At 53.7% G+C, this 20,625-nt stretch overlaps 2 protein-coding genes across 5 annotated transcripts in view; one reads left to right on the top strand and one right to left on the bottom strand.

The window, feature by feature from the left end:
- Positions 1-501: 501 nt before the first annotated feature.
- Cdv3 (CDV3 homolog (mouse)) lies at positions 502-12,216 on the top strand. 2 transcript variants are annotated; one of them, XM_013028080.1, is made up of 4 exons: positions 502-632; positions 10,362-10,507; positions 11,264-11,423; positions 11,938-12,216. In XM_013028080.1, the coding sequence occupies exons 1-4, from the start codon at positions 517-519 to the stop codon at positions 11,948-11,950; spliced, it is 435 nt and encodes a 144-aa protein (XP_012883534.1). In that variant the 5' UTR covers positions 502-516; the 3' UTR covers positions 11,951-12,216. The 2 variants fall into 2 exon arrangements, with proteins under 2 accessions (XP_012883534.1, XP_012883533.1); XM_013028079.1 differs by having other exon boundaries at positions 11,935-12,216.
- A 4,358-nt stretch (positions 12,217-16,574) lies between these two features.
- Topbp1 (topoisomerase (DNA) II binding protein 1) overlaps positions 16,575-20,625 on the bottom strand; it is a 28,240-nt gene continuing 24,189 nt past the window's right edge. For all 3 annotated transcript variants that reach the window (XM_013028152.1, XM_013028153.1, XM_013028154.1), the window contains 7 exons: positions 20,127-20,302; positions 19,566-19,677; positions 18,767-18,930; positions 18,297-18,434; positions 18,125-18,214; positions 17,871-18,032; positions 16,575-16,844 (listed from right to left, as the gene is read on the bottom strand). In XM_013028152.1, the coding sequence (XP_012883606.1) occupies positions 16,710-16,844; positions 17,871-18,032; positions 18,125-18,214; positions 18,297-18,434; positions 18,767-18,930; positions 19,566-19,677; positions 20,127-20,302 (977 nt within the window). In that variant the 3' untranslated portion in view covers positions 16,575-16,709. The remainder of the gene's footprint in view (positions 16,845-17,870; positions 18,033-18,124; positions 18,215-18,296; positions 18,435-18,766; positions 18,931-19,565; positions 19,678-20,126; positions 20,303-20,625) is intronic.

The raw sequence follows: 20,625 nt of genomic DNA, 5'->3' as shown, positions 1-20,625 counted from the left end.
GGGGAGGGGAGGGAGGGGGAGGCACCCCCAGGGTCCCGACCCCCCACCCCTCGGCGGTGCTGGGAGCCCCAGATTCATGATGATGATGATGATTAAGATTACTAATGAATACTTCAATCCGGGCATTTATGGGGGGGGGCTCTGGATTTCTTCATTCAACCCGTCGAAGGCAAATTAATAAAAGGTTTCTGCCATCTCGAGCCTCTGGAAACATTTTGAACTGGCAGGATTGTTCCTTTTTTTTTTTTTTTAAATGGTCAAATTTCCTCATTTCCGACTTTTTCCGAAGAGTTGGGGGGGGCGTTGGAAGTCGGCCGGCCGTACAAGCTTTCCTGGTGGTTTTATCTCTTCCCTGCCTCCCCCCCCAGCAGAGAGGCTGGATGATTGTTTGATTTCACTTAAGTTAGCTTAAGATTGCAGATTCTTAGCCTCCCGACCCCGTCCTTCCCCACTCTTCCCCCCTCCCCCAAATAGATCTGCTTCGCCATTTGCTTCCAAAGTGCTTTCCTTGATCTAATGGTCTTTTATTTTTTTCCCCCCTTCTCTTCTCCTCAGGATGAAGATGAGTGGAAGGAATTTGAGCAGAAAGAGGTTGATTACAGCGGACTACGAGTCCAGGCAATGCAGATAAGGTCAGTATGGAGCTATAAACAACCTTGTTTTAAGATAGGGTATTGGGGGCTGGGAAGGTGATCAGTGGTAGAGCGCTTGCCTTGCATGCATGAGGCCCTGGGTTCGATTCCTCAGCACCACATGAGCAGAAAAAAGCCAGAAGTGGCGCTGTGGTTCAAGTGGTAGAGCGCTAACCTTGAGCTGAAGAGCTGAGGGACAGAGCCCAGGCCCAGAGTTCAGGTCTCAGGACTGACCCTCCCCCCCAAAAAAAGGAGGGTATTGGGCCCAAGTTTGGCTTCCTTTCTTTCCACCTCTCCTCCTCCCCCCTTTTTTTGACAGAGGTGAAGACTGAACTCAGGGCCTTGCACTTGGCCATGCAAAGTGCTCTTCCACTGAGCTAAATCCTCCGCCTTCCCCCACCCCCCTTAAAAAAAATCCAAAGCAGAATCCTGGTAGTCTTTCAACTTCCATGTGCTTACTAGGGCTGCAATGGTTTGGCTGCTGCCCCTCCATGAAGTCAGCTCTTCTATATGCACTTGAAATGAGTTGCCAGCTCAGGAATTCTCCGAGAGCTCACCTCCTTTCACCTCTGCTTGGTTAGGTTTTTTTTTTTAAATTTGAGACCAAGAGAATGGACTTTGTCATTTTTAATTTTTTTTGGGGGGGTGGGGGGGGCGGCACCAGGGGCTTTGAACTCGGGCTTCATGCTCGATAGACAGTCACTGTAGTAATAAGTTATTCCTCCAATGACATTTTTTGGGGGCTGGTATTGGGGCTTGAACTCTGGGCCTGAGGAAGGGGAGGGGCATCCCTGAGCTTTTGCGCTCAAGGCCAGAATCCTATCATTTGAGCCTCAGCTTCACTTCCGGCTTTTTGTGACTAATGGGAGGTGAGTCTCAAGGAGTTTACTGCCCAGGCTGGCTTTACACCGAGATCCTCAGGATCTCAGCCTCTTGAGTCCATAGGATTAAAGGCGTGAAGCCACCAGAGCTGGGCTTTGCAGCTCCATTGTTAAATTTTAATACTGGTGGTTGAACTTAGCTTTTTGGCACTGTGTGTGTGTGTGTGGTGTGTGTGTGTGTGGTGTGTGGTGTGTGTGTGTGTGGTGTGTGTGTGTGTGTGTGTGTGTCTTTGGCAAGGGGAGGTTAAAAAATAGTGTGGATATTTTTCAGGTTCTCTCCAGTAAGCAAATTAATTTGTAATTGAAGCCTAGGTACTTGGCAGAGAAAGACTTTTTTTGGGGGGGGGGTTTGGTCGTGGGGTCTGAACTCAGCCTGGGCGCTGTCCCTCAGCTCTTCAGCTCAAGGCTAGCGCTCTACCACTTGAGCCACAGCGCCACTTCCGGCTTTTTTCTTTTCTGCTTATGTGGTGCTGAGGAATCGAACCCAGGGCCTCATGCATGCAAGGCAAGCGCTCTACCACTGAGCCACCTTCCAGCCCATGAAAGACATTTTTTTATTCACTACCTTCACCTCCAAGGATTTTGACCACTAACCTGACCATAGATTATATTTCTTTGGAACTTCATAGGAATAGAACCATAAAGTCTTCCACAGCTGCTTTTAAAGTTAAAGGAAATGGATTTCAAAAGTTGGATTGGAGCAGGGCGCCAGTGCTGATACCTGTAATCCTATAGCTTACTTAGGAGGCTGAGGTCGGGGATCGCCATTTCAAGCTAGCCAGGGCAGAAAAGCGCCAATAAACTACTCAAAAGAGCCAGAAGTGGCACTGTGGCTCGAGTGATAGTGCTGGCTTTGTGCACTAAGAGGCTCCCAGGCGCTGAGTTCAAGCTCAGGACCAGCAAAGAAACAAGAAAAATATTTTGAACTGGTTGGTTTTAAGACTTTGAAATTAATGTGTTTTAACAAGATGGGAGTCATTCGTTCTTTGTTGAATATGGAAAGTAAAGGCAGGAATGGTTCGACACACCTGCAATCTCAGCAGCAGAAGGCAGGCGAATGCTGAGAGGTTACAGGCCAGCCTGGGATGTAACAATATCCCTTGTCTGAAAAACCCAGACGTATTTTGAGGGGCTTGTAATTTGGGTAGGAGGTGAAAATAGTCTGTTACCTTAAGGTAAAAAAAGTTCTTGCTGGGGGCTGGGAAGGTGGCTCATTGGTAGAGCACTTGCCTTGCATGCCTGAGGCCCTGGGTTCGATTCCTCAGTACCACATAAGCAAGAAGAAAAAAGCCGAAAGTGGTGCTGTGGCTCAAGCTGTAAAGCGCTAGCCTTGAGCTGAAGAGCTGAGGAACAGCATGTAGGTCCAGAGTTCAGGCCCTACAACCGGACCCCCCCCCCCAAAAAAAAAAAAGTTCTTGCTGGGCACCAGTGGCTCACGCCTGTCATCTTAGCTCTCAGGAGGCTGAGATCTGAGGATCATGGTTCAAAGCCAGCCATGGCAGAAAAGAGATCTTTACCTTCAATTACCTTCAAAAACTGGAAGTGGCACTATGTCTCAAGTGGTAGAGCCCTAGCCGTGAGCACACAGAAGCTCAGGGACTGCACCCAGGCTCATGAGTTCAAGCCCCACAACCAACCAAAAATGAAATTCTTGACTTCCAGTTTAAAGAAATAAGATCTCAGTAAGCTCCTGTCTTTGAAATTCAGCCAGAAATTCAGCTGAAGGAAAAATACTTCCCTTAACTGAAAACTGTCCTTTGACCTCAATACCATTTATAGTTCGGAATAACTTTTAGTGAAGAACCAGAGGTTTTTCTTTTTTCTTCTGAGATAGTTTCAAACTCACCATCCTCCTTTCTCAGTCTCTTGGATGGCTGGGGTTACAGGCATGCACCACCACACTGGACTTCAGAGATTAAGTATATTTAATACCTCCCACGGCCAGGCCCTTAGGTTCTTGACTGTCATTTTGTGAGCTTACCAGGATGAAACCACCTGTTTGTAATGGGAAGCTTTCAGGAAGTGCCTTTTCACTCAGTGTTCTTGTTAATACTGTTGATTTCCCAGCCACTTGTTGGTTTCCTTTGTGTTAGCTGCTTTTGAAAAGGTGTCATATCTGTTCTAGTTTAATTTCTCCTGGGGCTTGGCCTGTAACAACTGGCGGGGGTGCGGATTGTGAGGCTCCTGTCATGACGCTGGTGTGGCTGTGTGAGCGTGTGGCCGTTGGTGGTAAAGTTGGACTTTCACGGCCTGGACTTTGAGAGCTCAGTGGTGGATAGGAAGGATGGTATTGGCCTGTGAAGGACTTTCAGACTCCGCACGCCTGACCATTGATTTTATTCTGATTGTTGGCTCTGAGACCAGATCTCAGTGTGTAGCCCAGGATGACTTCAAGCAGTCTGATCTTTTCTTCGCCCTCCTAAGTGCTGGGTTACATGGGCAGGCAGCGCCATGCATAGCTGATTTGTGGCCTTATTTTGCCCTCAGTGCCGTGGAGCAAACCCAGGGCTGGAACATGGCTAAGTGAACGCTCCACCACCCAGCTCCTCCCTCAGCCCTGACTTTTAATCTCCTTCTAAGAGAGGGGAACTCTTGGGATTCAAGGGATCCCCTTGTACTTTGAAGTACTCCAGATGGTAAAGTGTTGAACTTTTGCTAAGGGGGATGAGGAAATCTCGGTTGGTCTGAGTATTTGAGTACAAGTGTTCTGTTTGACCTAAAGTAGACTCGCCTTTATGTTGGAGCCCCTGGGTGGCCATTGTGGACATTTTCCACTGACCTCAGTTGGTCTTTTTAGTTTAGTTTAGTTTTTTTTTTTTTTTCAGAGCCAAGGATGGAGCTCAGGGTCTTGCCCTTGCTAGGCAAGTGCTTCCCCTGAGCTCTCCCCACCCGACCTGCTCACATGTGGAACATTCCTTATTTAGGAAACTTTTTGTGGGTCCTTACATGGTGGAATCTGGAGTCTGTAGTTCCATCACCCCTTCTGAATAGCTTCTAGAAAGGATTGAGAGAGAAACCATCTCAGGTTTTTAATAGTGACCTCAACTGTCACTTTGTTTGGTCCTGGGGATTGAAACCCTCCCCTCCCCCCAGACAGGGCCTGTAGGCCAGACAAATGAGCCACATCCGTAGCCTTTTATTTTTATTTTTGGTCAGTTATGGGGCTTGATCTCTAGGCCTGGGCGCTGTTCTTCAGCTCAAGGCGAGCGTTCTACCACTTGAGCCACAGCACCACTTCTGGTTTTCTTGTGGTTCATTGGAGATACGAGTCTCATGGACTTTTATGCACTGTGTGGCTTTGAACCATGATCCTCAGGTCTCAACCTCCTGAGTAGCTAGGATTACAGGCATGAGCCCCTGGCCATCTGTTCCTAGCCTCTTTTAATTTGAGATAGTCCTGCTTCAATTGTCCAGTCCTTGAACTTGATAGGTGGAGCAGAAAAGCCTCAGACTTGCGGTCTTCCCTTTATTGAGAAAGGTGACAAGGCTGGGAATATGGCTTAGTGGTAGAGTGGCTTGCACGAGACCCTGGTTTCAATTCCTCAGTACCACACATGCAGAAAAAGCCAGAAGTGGTGCTGAGCAAAATAAGCTTAGGGACAGTGCCCAGGCCCTGAGTTCAAATCCTATGACTGACAAAAAAAAAGAAGACAGTAGGTTGGGGGTGTCATTGATGGGTGGAACATTGTGCACCACGTGCCAAGCCTGGGCTCTGTCCCCAGCACTGCCCTGCCACAAAAACCAACATGGCCGGAGTCTCAGAGAGAATTGTTAGTTCATAGGTAAGCGGTAAGCAGGTAGGTTACATAATGGGTAGAGTTGATTATTTAGCAAAAATGTGGGCTTTCAGGAAAGACAAGTGGTTTGCATTTTGCGTCCACAGCTTCACGTTTGATTGACTTTGGGCAGCAGGTCAGTCTGCGTGTTTGGCAGTATATAGTATTGGCCATTGAACTCGGGCCTCAAGCTTGCAAGGCAAGCAAGCTCCCAGTCCATTTTTCTACCTCCTTCCTTCCTTTCTTTCTCTTTTCTCTCTTTCTTTGTCAGTCATGAGGCTTGAACTCTGGGCCTGGGCGCTGTCCCTCAGCTCTTCAGCTCAAGGCTAGCGCTCTACCACTTGAGCCACAGCGCCACTTCCAGCTTTTTCTGCTTATGTGGTGCTGAGGAATTGAACCCAGGGCCTCATGCATGCAAGGCAAGCACTCTACCACCGAGCCACCTTCCCAGCCCCTGTCCCTCAGCTCTTTAGCTCAAGGTGAGTGCTTTACCACTGGAGCCACAGAGCCGCTTCCAGCTTTTTCTGCTGGTTTTATTTGTAAATAAGAGTCTCACAGGTGGGGCGCCGGTGGCTCACACCTGTTATCCTAGCTACTCAGGAGGCTGAGATCTGAGGATCACAGTTCAAAGCCAGCGCCAGGCAGGAAAGCCCGTGACTCTTATTTCCAATACACCACTAGAAAAGGGGAAGTGGCACTGTGGCTCAAGTGGTAGAGGCTAGCCTTGAGCTGAATTGTGCAGGCACAGGGCCCAGGCCCAGAGTTCAAGCCCCACGACCAACAAAAAAAAAGTCTCATGGTCTTTTTTGCCGGGACTGGCTTTGAACCGAGATCCTCAGATCTCAGCCTCCTGAGTAGCTAGGATGACAGGCGTGAGCCACCGGCACCTGGCTAAGTCTTTTTACTTTTTTTGGGGGGGGGGTCCTGTTGTGGGGCCTGAACTCTGGGCCTGGGCACTGTCCCTCAGCTCTTCAGCTCAAAGCTAGCACTCTACCACTTGAGCCACAGCACCACTTTCAGCTTTTTTCATTTTGCTTATGTGGTGCTGAGGAATCGAACCCAGGGCCTCAGGCATGCAAGGCGGGCGCTCTACCACTGAGCCACCTTCCCAGCCCAGTCTTTTTACTTTTAAGTGTTGTTTGTATTCAGGGTTGTTGGATAGATATCTCTAGCTGGATGTCACGGGTACTTGGTTACTATTAACCACCTCCTTCTCATGGGTATGAAGCATGACTTAGCTGTGGGGAACTCCTGTCTCTGGGAATGAGAATTGGATGAGAGGAGGTACTTGGCCCACGTGGCTCTCCTGGCTATCATGAGGAAAGGCTGCTGAGCTGTGGTAAGGAAAGTGGCATGTTCCAGCCGCCCCCTGCTGGCTCACGCCGGCATGCTAGCTGCTGGAGAGGCTGAGATCTCAGGATCCAGGCTCAAAGCCAGCCTGGGATGGAAAGTCTGGGACTTTTTTTTTTTGTTGTTGGTCGTGGGGCTTCAACTCTAGTTCTGGGCGCTGTCCCTCAGCTCTTCAGCTCAAGGCGAGCACTCTACCACTTGAGCCACAGAGCCACTTCCGGTTTTCTGGTGGTTCATTGGAGATAAGAGTCTCAGGACTTTCCTGCCCGGGCTGGCTTTGAAGATCGATCCTCACATCTCAGCCTCCTGAGTAGCTAGGATGACAGGCGTTGAGCAACCAGCTCCCGGCTGTCTGTGGGACTCTTATCACCAATTAATCACCAAAAAGCTGTACATGGAGCTATTGCTGAAGTAGTAGAGCACCGGCCTTGAGAAAAAGAGCTTAGGGACAGTGCCCAGGCCCTAAGTTGGAGTCCTAGGATGGTCACAAAAACCAACTAGGCATTAGGATGACTAAAACTTGGTGTGAGTGTTGTGTTGCTGGAGGGACCCAATGGATGCCTTTTGTGGCTTCATCTAAGCTTTGGAGCAGAAGTGCATAGAAGGGAAGGAGGCTTTGGTGGGGTGGTGATTCTTCAGTTTAGTCTGGTTGGTTTCCTTTTTGGGGGACAAAGTCTCCCTGTGTGTCCCAGGCTAGCCTCGATCCCACTGTTGTATTCTTTATCTTTGGGACAAGAGAGAAGGAAGTTGACTTCAAATGTCTTCAGGTTTTCAGTCAGTAATTTGAAGTTTTGTGGTTCTTTTTGGGGGGATGGGAGGGGATCCTGGGCCTGGGCGCTGTCCCTGAGCTGCTTTTGCTCAAGGCCAGCCAGCCCTCTTGCTACTTGAGTCACAGCTTCACTTCCAGATATTTCTGTGATACATTAGGACTTTCCTGCCTGAACTGGCTTCAAATCATAATCCCCACATCTCAGCCTCCTGAGTAGCTAGGGTGATAGTCATGAGCTGCCAACACCCAGCCAGTGATTTTCTTCTAACTTTGCGTCACAGACCTCAGAAGAGCTGTAAGAATTGTGAAGTCCTAGTATTACCGTATGTGTGCTTTGCACTCAGATTCTCTACTGTAGCCATATTTTCTCTGCCGCCTTCACTGCGTGGCGTAGCTGGAGAATCCCCATGATCTACAGTGATCTCCCTGGTGGTTTTCAGCCTAAGTGTCCATTTGGGAAGGCCCCCCACATACTCTGTATGCCTCGGTGCTAGCCATGCTTAGCAGGCGTGTTTGGTGTCAGCGCTCAGTTGCTTGCTGTATTGGAGGTGAGCGGGAAGCTGCTGAGGTGGTTCTCACGCAAGCTGGCGATGGCTTCCTGTAGACCCCGTGGCCGCCTCTCTCCCATCCAATATGCACTTTGGAAAAACAGTTACACAATGTACAGTTGTCATGTTTCAAGCAAGGATCGAGTTCTTGGGAGTCCAGAGATTTTTTTTTTTTTTAGGAAACTTGTTGAGAAATTTTAGATCTTTACACACCCTTGGCTAGAGCAAGTGCTCCCTTGGTTTTTGAGTTGAACTCTGGGGCTGGGGGTTCTGCTTGTGGGGCGGCCGCCTTCAGCCCTTCAGTTCTCGCTTTGAAGACAAGAGCTGATTCCAGAATCCAAGCCTCCCTTCCCGGTAGCCGTGGTTTTTGTGACTGCTTGTGTGCTGGGCCTTGTGCTCTAAGATGCGAAGGTCATCAGACATTTTAACCTCTGCATTTTCCTGCGGCACTGTCACGTGAGGAGAGGGACAGCCGGGCCCGGCTGCCACAGCCGCCAGTCAGTCCCCCGCCTGGGAGATGCCGGGGTTGTCAGGCCTTTCTTCAGCTGCTTGCCTGTTGGGGAAGGGGAGTTAGATTGCACGTGTGACTGGTGTGAGGTTAGGGGGACAAGAATGTCTTCTTACTTCGTAGACTGATCAGCTTCCTAAGGAAGATGAGCTTCATCACTAGAATAGCTTGGGTTGATCTTGCGGCTGTGTAGGACAGGAAGAGGCCCTAAAATGTGAGTGCCAGCTTGTGCTGTGCAGAGGGCGCCCCCTCCCCCGACTTGGCGCTCGCCTGGAGTGAGTGGTGGGGTGCTGATGCCCCAGCCAGTCCTTTGGAGCCTCTGCCTCTGCTCCCACACGCCCACCAGCCCCCTGCCGCTCACCGCACACAGCCCCTCTGGTGGAAGTGTTGAGGGGGTGAATCTAATACAGTGGCGAGTGATAAAAAGTTTGGCTAGTGAAAAGCTGCCTATTTATTAACTAACTGGGTTCAAACACTTTAACCCAATTATCCTCTGCAGAAATAGGCACCGTGTGTGTGCTGGCTTCCGCATCGAGGGTTGACACTACTGAAATATGCAGATAGGAAAGTAGAGAGGGTGTGCATGCAGAAAGCTGCTGCCCGGCCTGCAAGCAGACGTGTGGGTGAGGTGTTCAGTATCTTTTGAGCCATACTGGTTTATGTTTTTGTGCCAGTCCCCGGGCTTGACCTCAGGGCCTGGGCGCTGTCCCTGAGCTGCTTTTGCTCAAGGCTAGCACTCTACTACTTGAGCCACAGCGCCACTTTGGTTATTTTCTGGTTATGTGGTTGGTACTGAGGAATCGAACCCGGGGCTTTCTGCATGCTAGGCAAGCACTCTACCACTGAGCCACCTTCCCAGCCCTGAGCTGCTTTCTTTTGCTCAAGGCTAGCACTCTACCTGTTGAGCTACGGCTCTACTTCCAGCTTTTTGGTATGGTGGCTGCTTCGAGGGAAGAGTCTCAGACTTACCTTTCCTGTCTAGGCTGGCTTCAAACTGTGATCCTCAGATCTCTGCTTTCTGAGTAGCTAGGATGACAGGCGGGTGCTTGGCTTCTGTACATTTTTGAGTAGGTGACAGCTGTTTGGCGGGAGCTGCTCTGAGGATTTGGGGGTGCTAGGTGGGGGTGGGAAAATGTCAGTGCTGGGGGAACCCCGGCCTCGGCTTGCTTTCCTCTGTTGGAATGAAAGTTATCATTTTGCAAATAAAATTACATCTTTCAAAACCCTTCATTTGCTTACTAAAAATACACTTGCCATAAATGACAGTTTGTACATTCTCGTACTTGAAAAAAATCTTACCATGGTGCATGCAAACCCTTTCCTTGGCGTTTCTCCTCTCCCCGGGCTGCCCGGTCTGGGGCCTGAACTTGGGGCTGTGAGGTTGTCTCCCCACAAGGTGTTTTTGGTTAAGTGAAGGAGGTTCTTTAAACCTCCTCAAAAGTAGGGGCGTCCTTATCACATATGCAGTCGGTTGGGGGGCCGTGGAGTCCCGGGGAGCAAGGTGGATAAAGTTCTTGCTCCCATCTCCCTTTTTCCAAGCACCGGCGCAGGCTTTGACGAGGTTACACGTCTGTGCCAGAGCCACGCTTCAGGGGTTTTTTGTTTTTTTGGTCAGTCCTGGGGCTTGAACTCTGAGCCTGGGCGCTGTCCCTCAGCTCTTCAGCTCAAGGCGAGCGCTCTACCGCTGGAGCCATAGCACCAGTTTTGGTTTTCTGGTGGTTCATGGGGGATCAGAGTCTCATGGACTTTCCTGCCCAGGCTGGCTTTGAACCACAATCCTCAGGTCTCAGCCTCCTGAGTAGCTAGGATGACAGGCGGGAGCCACTGCGCTCAGCTCTACATCTCAGGGTTTTTGGTGGGTTGTTCAAGTCCGATGTTGGCTTTGTTTTCCTCATAGTGAGAAGGAGGAGGAGGAGGATAACGAGAAGAGAGAAGACCCCGGGGATAGCTGGGAAGAAGGGGGCGGTGGCGGAGGGCTGGAGAAGTCTTCAGGGCCCTGGAATAAAACAGCTCCCGTGCAAGCGCCTCCAGCTCCAGTTGTAGGTAAGCACGCGAGTCTGTTGTGGGTGAGTTCAGGTGGGGGGCGGGGGGTGCACCCCTCCTTTCCTGGGAAGAGGGGTTTGAATATGGCTCTTTAAATTTAGACTCAAATCTTAAACAGAAGGCATTTATTTATTTGGAAGTTCACATACTTTTGTAACTTTTGTTGTTGTTGTTCGTGGGGCTTGAACTCTGGGCCTGCTCTTCATCTCAACGTAAATAAATGCTCTACCACTTTGAGCCAGAGCACCACTTGTGGTTAATTGGAGAGCAGAGTCTCATGGACTTTCCTGCCTGGACTGGCTTTGAACTGTGATCCTCAGCTCTCAGCCTCCTGAGTAGGTAGGATGACAGGCGGGAGCCGCTGGCGCCCGGCCTAGGTAACAGTTTTTAAAAAGTTATTTTGCCTTGAGCTGAAGAGCTGAGGGACAGCGCCCAGGCCCAGAGTTCAAGCCCCACGACCGACAGGACAAAACAAAATGGCACAGGCTTCGTGGGGTATGTGTTTGTTTCATCCACGGTGTCCGTGCAGCCGCATGCCGCCGGCCGGGCTGGGTTGGTGTCCAGGTCTGGGAGCAAAGTCTCCCAGGACTTGTCTCCCACGAGAGGACTGCTCCAAGGACCAGCCCCGCAGCTGGGGTTAAGTACCTTCTCTTGGGTCACAGGGCCTAGAGACGCTTCTGTACAGCATTACTTTATCCCCATAATCGCTGAGCGACGGAGGCTGGGGGTTTTCTCTAAACTCTTGCAACCTATCAGTTCCAGAGCCCCCCGAACCGGCGATGCCTAGTGGTGTGTATAGGCCTCCCGGGGCGCGGCTAACCACCACAAGGAAAACGCCGCAAGGACCCCCAGAGATATACAGCGACACGCAGTTCCCGTCCCTGCAGTCCACTGCCAAGCACCTAGAAAGCCGGAAGTAAGAACGCTGTGTGTATGGGGGTGGCGGCAGGGGCGGGGAGTATGAAGGCCTGGTTGGGGGGGCGGGGGGGTAGGGCTGCCGAAGGCCGGCAGCTGAGAACATGGGGAGCTCAGGACAGGGCTGGGGGTAGGGCCAGGGCTCCAAATTACACTTGAACGTTGTCACATAGCTTCTCCAGTCCCTGGTTTGCCTTTTAAGGCTTATGAGCGAGACTGGCGGCAGGGAAGCTAGACGGGAAGCGCAGCTAAGACTAGACTAGACTAGACGGGGAAGCGCAGCTAGAGGGAAGCTGCCCCCGCCCCGCCCCGGTCCTCAGGTGCTGTGAGTAGCTGGCGTGTGGGTGGCTGGCGTGTGGGTGGCTGGCGTGCGGGTGGCTGGCGTGCGAGTGGCTGGCGTGCGCGTGGCTGGCGTGCGCGTGGCTGGCGTGCGCGTGGCTGGCGTGCGCGTGGCTGGCGTGGGTAGCTGGGGGCGTGGTTGTCAGCTCTCACTCCCCGTGTTCTCCTTCCAGCAGGTACTTAAAATGAGTGCTACCTGGAGCTCAATGACCACATGCGGCACATCTACATCTTATTTAGGGACGTGAAGTTTTAAGAGTAAATAAAAGGGGAAGGAAACGTAAATGACATCCGATGGAAATTTTTTTTGAGTGGCTTTTAAAGTGACCCAGCCTTCGGCCTGGTTGAGAGCACCGCACCGCTGGCTTGAACTGAGACCCGCAGCTGGCCCGCGCCAGCTCCACTGCTGTGCACACCCGCGCGCGACGCCCGCCTCTCCTCACCCCACCCAGCCCGGCCCGGTCTGGCCCGCTCCACTCCCACCACCCCACCCCACCCGGAAGCCAGGAGAAACCACCGCAGCCGCAGCAGGAGGAGGAGGAGGTCACCTCAAGAGAGCGATGTTCCTTTACTTCCACATAGAGACACTATCTACTCGTTGCTGCAAGTAAAAACCCACGTGCGGGGCCGAGTGGAGTGAGGGTCTTTCGGTGTCTTCGCGGTGGCCCTAACCTAGGCTTGCAGCGAGCTCGGCTCGGCTGAGGACGGCGCGGCCCAGTTCAGTATTACCCAACCCGCCTCCTTCCAGCCAAAGCCTTAAAGTGTTTGGATGAAGATGTTGCCGCTTCCTCCCCGTCCCCCCGGCGTTCTAAGGGGTGGCATTTTGTTTTTCCTTTTTTTTTTTTTTCTTTTTCTTAATTCAAGGAAGCTATTTGCAAAACACCCTCGTGAAGAGGAAATGTTGATTGCCCGTAGCATTTCTTTTTCCCTGAGGACTGAAAGGAAATGGTGAGGAGCTTTGGAGTGAGTAGAAGACAGAAATAGAGGTAGGGATGAGGCCCTTCCACGGGAGCGACGCTGCCAGTGTGCCGTGGACCAGCCGAGTAGCGGCCACCCAAGTGACACCCCACTCGGAACAGTCTCCTGCCCCCCGCGTTCACCACCACCTCGCCAGCCACCCCCCAACCCGCTGGAGCCCACGCAGCCCGCCCAGGACCCGCTTATATTCAGCCTCCTGGCCTGGGGCGCCATGGCAGCTGAGGTGTCACCGCTGCCCTTGGGTGTGCATTGGATATGGAGGAATTCTCATTGGTCTGTAGCTGAACCCCATTTCAGCCACGGCCTTTCACAACCTGCTCTGCAACTTCCAGGACCCCGACCCCGCAGCCTGTGCTCACGGGAACACCGAGCTCCGTGTCAGGTTGACTACCTCACATTCGCTGCGCTTACCCTGGACTTCGCGTGGATCGCCCCTCGTGGGCACCCGAAACAGCTCTCCCGGATGCCTGCCGGGACTCCTGCGGAAAGCCGGCCAGCCGCCTTCTGATAGTGCTGTAAATGAGGAAGATTTAAGTGACCTTAACCCCGCTCCCCACCCTGGGGAGCAGCGGGGCGGGCTGTGGCTGCGGGGGACCCCGCCACACGCCGGGCTCCAAAACTGAGCTGCGCCCGGCTCATCTGTGTGAGGCTGTGATGTCTAGCGGAAATTTCCAGTTGGCGGCAGCAGCTCCAAGTTAAATTCCACCGAACCTGGGTCCACCACTTAGGAAAAGGGCTGAGAGAGGCGTTCATTGGCTTCCTGCGTTTTCTGTGTTCCACATTAAGGCCTTGGTTGCTTTGACTTGGAGCGCGTCCTCTGGCTGCTGATGGGTGAAGTCAGCCGCCCACCCGAAACATACATTAGAGTTGTGACGTGTCTATGAAGTTGCCAGTCTTGAGTGGAACCAAAATAATAGCCTCAATACGGAGCGGTGAGGGGCTCCCCCTCCCGGGCCTGTCCCCAACCCTTGAAGAGCCCCCCGTCACCCCAGCAGCTCACGGCGGCAAGTTCCTTCTGCTGTCATGAGCAGCCTGGGAAGGTACCGGGTGTTGTTCTGTGAGCTCCATGGTTGTCTAGCCAGCTTTGCTCCCCACCTTCGGTGAGGTCGCCATGTTCATTGGGGAGGGCGGGGTGAGACGCAGCGCTCGCCGTCATCGTCCCCCTTCGTTCAGGAAAGGCCCTCTTTCTTCTTCCGCTCCACAGCGGGATGTGGATGCGGGCGCTTCAGGCCCGCACAGTGGGGCGCCAGGGTCCCCGCAGGCTGGGATGTGATGTGTGGTGTGAGCGCAGGCCTTCCTGGTGAGGCGGCCGGGGCGCTGTCTGTCCGTCTGCCGATGTGTGTGTCGGGTGATGGATTTGGGCGAGTAGCAAAGTCAGCCAGAGTGGGAGGTTGGAAGATGAGAAGGTAGATTCTTGGTGACATTGAAGACTTCATTTGGGAACCAAAAACCTTAATTTATCTCTTGAACCTTGAGCCACATACTTTTCCTTGAAGCGGGCAGCCGTCCTGCCGCATTACTTGGGGGGAGGGGAGGGAGGGAGGAGGCTGGGGTGCTGGGGAGGCTTGTTTCGTGGCCTCCTGTCCTGGAAACCCGCAGGCCTGCAGCGGAGTTGAGTCCCAGCCCTCGTCCTGTCTTCTAGAAGATGCTGAAGTGATGCGGATGCACGCGGATAGAGCGGAGTCCCCTGTAGGGTGTGGGCGGGCTGTCCGCGGTGGGCGGCGGTGTGGGGGGGGCCAGCCCTGTACCATTTCTTTCTTTGGATTCTCAGGCATGGTTTGGCAGTGCAAGAACTCTGTACCCTTAACAAATTCAATAAAGTAACGGATACGATGGTGGCAGTCGGTGTCCTGTCTGCTCGGTGTGAGCGTGTCTTCCTGGGGCGCCACGTACAATGGCGATTGCGTTTCTGAATGTGATTTGCTTTCCTCTAATGACTAGTAATGTTGAGCATCTTTGCATGTGCTTGTTGGCCAATTTGTTGACCTTCCTTGTAGATTCTAGTCATGTGCTAACTGCTTTAGAAAAAAAAAAACACCTTTTTTGCCAGTCCTGGGCTTGAACTCAGGGCCTGGGCACTATCCCTGAGCTGCTGCTTTTGCTCAAGACTGGCACTCTACCGCTTGAGCCACAGCGCCACTTCTGGCCTTTTTATTTTGGGGGGGGGGGTGTCCGGTCATGGGGCTGAACTCTGGGCCTGGGCGCTGTCCCTCAGCTCTTCAGCTCAAGGCGAGCGCTCTACCACTTGAGCCACAGCGCCACTTCCGGGTTTTTTCTTTTTGCTTATATGGTGCTGAGGAATCGAACCCAGGGCCTCATGCATGCAAGGCAAGTGCTGTACCACTGAACCACCTTCCTAGCATTTGCTTTAAACTGACTCTGATCTCAGCCTGCTTTTATTTGGGGCAGCTCCTGAAGCGTGTGTGTGTGTGTGTGTGTGTGTGTGTGTGTGTGTGTGTGTGTGTGTGTGTGTGTGTGTGTGTGTGTGTGTGTGTGTGTGTGTGTGTGTGTGTGTGTGCTGAAGCGTGTGTGTGTGTGTGTGTGTGTGTGTGTGTGTGTGTGTGTGTGTGTGTGTGTGTGTGTGTGTGTGTGTGTGTGTCTGAACTGAACCTCTGATCTCAGCCTGTTTTTATTTGGGGCAGCTCCTGGGGCTTGAATTAACTCTGGGTCTGAATGCTGTTCATTCTGCCAAGAGAAAGCCCAAGAGAAAGCCCAGGTGCACTAGCACCTGGTGTGGGCGCTAGCGGCTGCAGGTACATTAAAAGCCTTGTTAGATTGTGAATGTGGCGGGCGGGCAGCAGGAGGTGGAGTGGGGTAGGAGTGGAGAGCTGAGGCTGAGTGTGAAGTGAAGGATTGTGGAGGTTAGGAAGTCCTGTGAGCAGGTGCGTTTCTGTGGCCAGTGATCTTTTCTTTGAACCGTGATCCTCAGATCTCAGATCTCAGCCTCCTGAGTAGCTAGGATGACAGGGTTGTTTTACTGGAGCGTGATCTTTTCTTTGAACCGTGATCCTCAGAGCTCAGCCTCCTGAGTAGCTAGGATGACAGGCGTGAGCCACTGGTGCCTGGCTCACAGGGAAGCATTGCCTTCTCTTGGGCAGTTGTGGCCACTCAGAGAGCTAACGTAGTTTAAGCTTCTTGAAATTACAGCCCAAATGAGATCTGGAGTTGATGTGAACACAGGATGGAACCTTTGTGGGAGCGTGCCACAAGCAGTACCTGCCCAGGTGAGTAGAAGCTACTAACATGCCACTTCCTGCCCCTTGCAGCTTTTTCTGCTTATGTGGTGCCCAAAGGGCCTCATGCTTGCAAGCCTCATGCTTGCAAGCACCCAGCACACCAGGAAAGCCCATTGGTTGTGTGGTGCTGAAGAATCGAGCCCAGGGCCTCCGCCAGTGGCCCCAAGCACTGTCCCTCAGCTCTTCAGCTCAAGGCTAGCGCTCTACCGGTTGTTACAGCACCACTTCTGGATTTTTTTTTTTTAAATTTATGTGGTGCTTAGGAATCGAACCCAGGGCCTCGTGCATGCAAGGCAAGCACTCTGCCACTGAGCCACTGAGCTACCTTCCCAGCTCTCCTTCCCAGCTCTTTGTGGGGTTCTCTTAAGGAAGGCTCCTTAAATCCCTGTCCCTGACGTAAGCAGGAAGCTGCAAGTGCTGTTCCACCGCTAGGTGGAGCTGAGCGCATGCCCCTAGATCCTTCCTCCTTCCTTGAGCAATACCCTCTGCTGGGAAGGGGGGGGGGGAAAGGAAAGGTTTTCAGCTTCATGGGCTGGGCTCAGGGAGAGACAGGCGTGGGCTACACACAGCAATAAGCTTCACTCACCTCCAGCCTCTGCTTTGTAACTTTATTAAGGCGACTGAAACTTCTATCATTATACTACACAAATCCATCCATCGTGGTAGTTAATATACATACACACATATATATATAATACAGAGGCTTTCTTGGATGTCTGGTCACGGGGCCCTGTCTAGCGAGGTCGCTTCACCTTGCTTTTCTCCACCACCTCGGCAGCTTTCCTCTTCTGCGATGCTGCAGGTTCCTTATTCTGCAGGAAGGGGACGGCTTCTGGGAGGCAGTAGTTTGCTATACAAGGAGGGGACTCCTGCAAAGGGAAGTGAAAAGTGTGTATGATGGCAGTCCTGGGACCTTGGCTTTTCCATCCAAGGCTGGTGCTCTACCGTTGAACCATGCCTCCACCTCCAGCTTTTTGATAGGTAGTTGGAAATGGTTTCTTAGATTTGTCTAGGCTGGCTTTGCACCTTGGTCTTCAGATCTCAGCTGCATTGGTAGCCAGGATTATAGATGCAGATGTGAACCACTGGCGCCTGGCTACACTAATTTCAGAGGGCTGGGAAGGTGGCTCAGGGGTAGAGCGCTCGCCTTGAGCAAAATGAAGCTCAGGGGCAGTGGCCAGGCCCAGAGTCCAAGCCCCAAGACCCAGGACCCAGGACTGGAAAAAACAAAAACTTGAAGTTTTCTTCCTAGGTCCTGGCAGGTCCACTCTTGGCAGGCGCTGGGTTGGGCTCTGGTGGCGCCTCAGCGGAGGCCACCGATAGTCACCGACCGTTCCATCCCGTTCCACAGTTTCAGACCAAATCTTATGTCATGAAACTTTAAGGCCAAAACCCAACAGCTTCTGTCTCCTTCCCAGCCATTTCCAGTATCCAGCAGTGGACAGTAAGCAAATCCGAGGGGATCTTGTCTCCCCGAGTGCTCGGTTGATGAGCCCGACGTGGGGAGACAGACGGGAAGCGTGAGGCCCCACATCCACACTGGACACCTGAGCTGAGGTCGGGGCTACCACGGCCGGTGAGCCACACGTGCCAGGCCCTGAGCCCGGAGTCCCTTCCTCAGAACCCAACGAAGCACCTATCAACCCCAGGCTTCCCGGGCTGACCGTTACACAACGCTCAGGAAAACGAAGGGCGCGAAGGTCCCCCGAGCCGCAGGCGCTGCCCTTTCTCTGAGGTTCCACGTCCTGCCACCAGGGGGCCGTCCCTGCTCTCCTGGGTAAGTGTCTAGAACCTTCAGTGACCTGAGCTTTTAGAAGCTGCTTGGGTTCTGGGAGAGACTCAGGCCCCAGCTGGCCGTGTCTGCGGGTGTCGAGCCTCGAGCCGGCGGGACCCACCTGCATGAGATAGTCGGCGATGTACTCGGTGCGCAAGCAGCGCACGGCCTGGGCGGCGGCCTCCGCCACGTCGACGCCCGAGCCCTCGGCCTTCCGCTTGTGCAGGTCAGAGAAGAGATGCGTGGCCTCTTTAAACAGAGACGCGGCGTGGCCGGACAGCACCTAGTGAGCAGCAGGAGGGGACAATGGCGACAAGGGACCCGTGTGGAGACACGGCGGGGCGGGGGTGGACGGAGCTGGGGGGAGACCCTCACCTTGGCTCCTCCCGACTGGAGAAGGCGCTTGAACCCCGCCTCTCGGGACTGCTCCACGTGCAAGATGACCTTCCACCCGCTGAATGCCCCCTGCGCAGGAAACAGCCTGGAAGTCACGGGGAAGCGGGTGGCGCAGGCTCCGGCGCAAGCTAAGGGAGGGGCCGCTGCGTACCTCGGCGCCGCCCGCCTGCTGCCGCTCCTGGATGGTTTTCCGCCACCGCACGGCGGCGCGCGCGAGCCTCCGCTGCTGCTCGGACGCGCTGCCCAGCGCCTCCAGGATGGAGCTGCTCCCCCACTCGTAGTCTTCCTCCTGCAGGGGAAGACACCGCACGCGGCTGGCGGGTTTGTGGCGCGGAGCGGCGCCGCACAGCCACGTCCACCCGGCTCTGTGTGAAGACCCGAGGACAGGCGCGCGCTGCCGACACCCCAAACAGCGAAGACACCCGAGCCCCGCTGCGTCCTCACGCAGCTCTGCCACCAAGAACCTAGAGAGGCAGTCGGCGGCGGGGAGAGAAGAGAAAAGGAAAGGCGAGACAGGAAGAGGGAGGAGGAGGCCGGAACGAGGTGGCTGAGACAGGGGGAGAGGGGCAGGGAGCAATGGAGGGCGAGCGGGCGAGGCGCGGGGCGCGGGGCGCGGCTCACCGGCACGAAGCGGCCCGCGGCGCGGCACGCTTCCATGAAGGAGCGGTGCACAACCCACTTGCCCGCGGCCACGGACGCCAGGAACTTCTCGTTGCGCAGCGGGTGCCCCACGACGATGTGTGTGCAGCTGGGGTCGAAGCACTGCTTCTCGATCACCGACCCGCCTGGGGGGGGGAGGGGGCGTCAGCTCAGCTCCCCACTGCAGACAACGCGTGCAGCAGCGCCCCCAAACGCTACGTGCAGGGAATCGTAGTGGGGTTCTGTCTGCGTGGAGCATTATAATAAAAGAACCCTCTCGGCACAAGGCCATTCTCTCGCCCTCTGTCTTCTCACCTTTTCTGTAGGGATGGGGATGGAACCCAGGGCCTCAGGCAGATGTGCTAACCACTGAGCACCCCCCCCCTCCCGCTTAGACTGCACTGGAACTCAAGCTCCTCCTGCCCCGGCCAGCCCAGACTGGAAGGCCCATGGGACTCCAGCACCATCTCACTGTACAACCACGTTACTAGAACCTGAAAACCAGTCCAAAACACACACACACCCCACTTCACCAAAGCATCTGGGTATGCTGCCTGCAGAGTGCACGTAGCAGGTCTAATCAAATCCTAGACCTCAGGACCCCGAGTTACCACATCATAGGCCCAGTACCAGCAGGGCGGCTGCCTCGGCCTGACTACCTCTGACCTCTGCCATCCATCCAGGGCAGGACCCAAGCGTGACACTCGCAGCCTCACGCGCTGCCCTCTGCTTTCCAAACGTGCTCACGATGACACGTGAGCAATGAAACAAACCCCAGTACCTAGCTCTTCAATGAGATGGTAATAATCGATGCGCTCCTGGGGGTTGAGGGAGGACAGCTGGAATATGTACTGCTTCCTGAGATCGCCACGCGTCTCCTCCAGCGTTAGGATCTGCAACAGAGGAGCTGCTCTCAATGGGCATTGCACGAGGGCAGGTGCAGGCATCTGTCAGTGACATTTTGCCCAATCTTTGGAATAACCAATTGACAGACAACGCTAAGAAATGTGTGTTTTTCATCATCTGCTTGGACAACAACCCATTTCTACAACATAACCATGATGACGAAGGCCTACCACCAGTGTGTACAGCTTTTGTATGTGTGTGTATATATGTGTGTGCGTGCACGCGCGCGCAGGTCCTGGACCTTCAACTTGGGGCTTGGGCACCATCCCCAAGCGCTTCTGCTCAAGACTGCTCTACCACCATTGAGACACAGCTCCACTTTCGTTCGGCAGGTTTCCAGGACCGCCCAGGCTGGCTTTGAACCGCGATCCATAGATGTCAGCCTCCTGAGTAGCGAGGGTGACAGGCGAGAGCCGCGGGCGCCGGCCAAACCAACCTGTTCTTTAGGGCGTGGAGCCACAGGAGGGTGAGCCAGGGGGAAGGCAATGCTGGGGGCCTGAGGCGTTGGGATCAGGTGATCCTCACGTTTGGCTTTTGTTGGGAACTCCACTTCGTCGGAGATCACAGGTCCCGGGGCTTCGATCACAGAGGTGTATCCGGGGTCGCAGACAGCTGAGGGAGACAAAAGGCTGGGTGTGATGCTGCCCACAGATGGGGGAGAACACGCTGGTCCAAGAAGTAAAGCAGGCAGCTCGGCAGTGTAACTGCAACTGATCAGCCGTGCCGGCCCGGGGAGAGCCCGGGGCGGCCGCTGGTCTGTCTGCTTGGCACCGTGTTCTTGCATCAAAGAGCACGAGGAAGAGAAGAGACAAACCCGGAATTCTTTTTTGCTCAGGGCTGGTGCTCTACCACTTGAACCACAGCTCCGTGCAAACAGGCAAACTCAAAACAGCACAAAGAGCAATCACAAGTAGGCACTGGGCAGCAATCAGAAC

Source organism: Dipodomys ordii, unplaced genomic scaffold, assembly GCF_000151885.1.
Source record: "Dipodomys ordii isolate 6190 unplaced genomic scaffold, Dord_2.0 Scaffold107, whole genome shotgun sequence".
NCBI lineage: Eukaryota > Metazoa > Chordata > Mammalia > Rodentia > Heteromyidae > Dipodomys > Dipodomys ordii.
Note: the sequence above shows the minus strand (reverse complement) of the source record. Positions and strands in the feature narration are given on the sequence as shown.

Coding starts and splice junctions, on each gene's coding strand:
- Cdv3 (XM_013028079.1), top strand. CDS start 517: ATGGTCTTTTATTTTTTTCCCCCCTTCTCTTCTCCTCAGGATGAAGAT. Junction 633..10,361: donor GTCCAGGCAATGCAGATAAG/GTCAGTATGGAG, acceptor TTTTCCTCATAG/TGAGAAGGAGGAGGAGGAGG. Junction 10,508..11,263: donor GCCTCCAGCTCCAGTTGTAG/GTAAGCACGCGA, acceptor GCAACCTATCAG/TTCCAGAGCCCCCCGAACCG.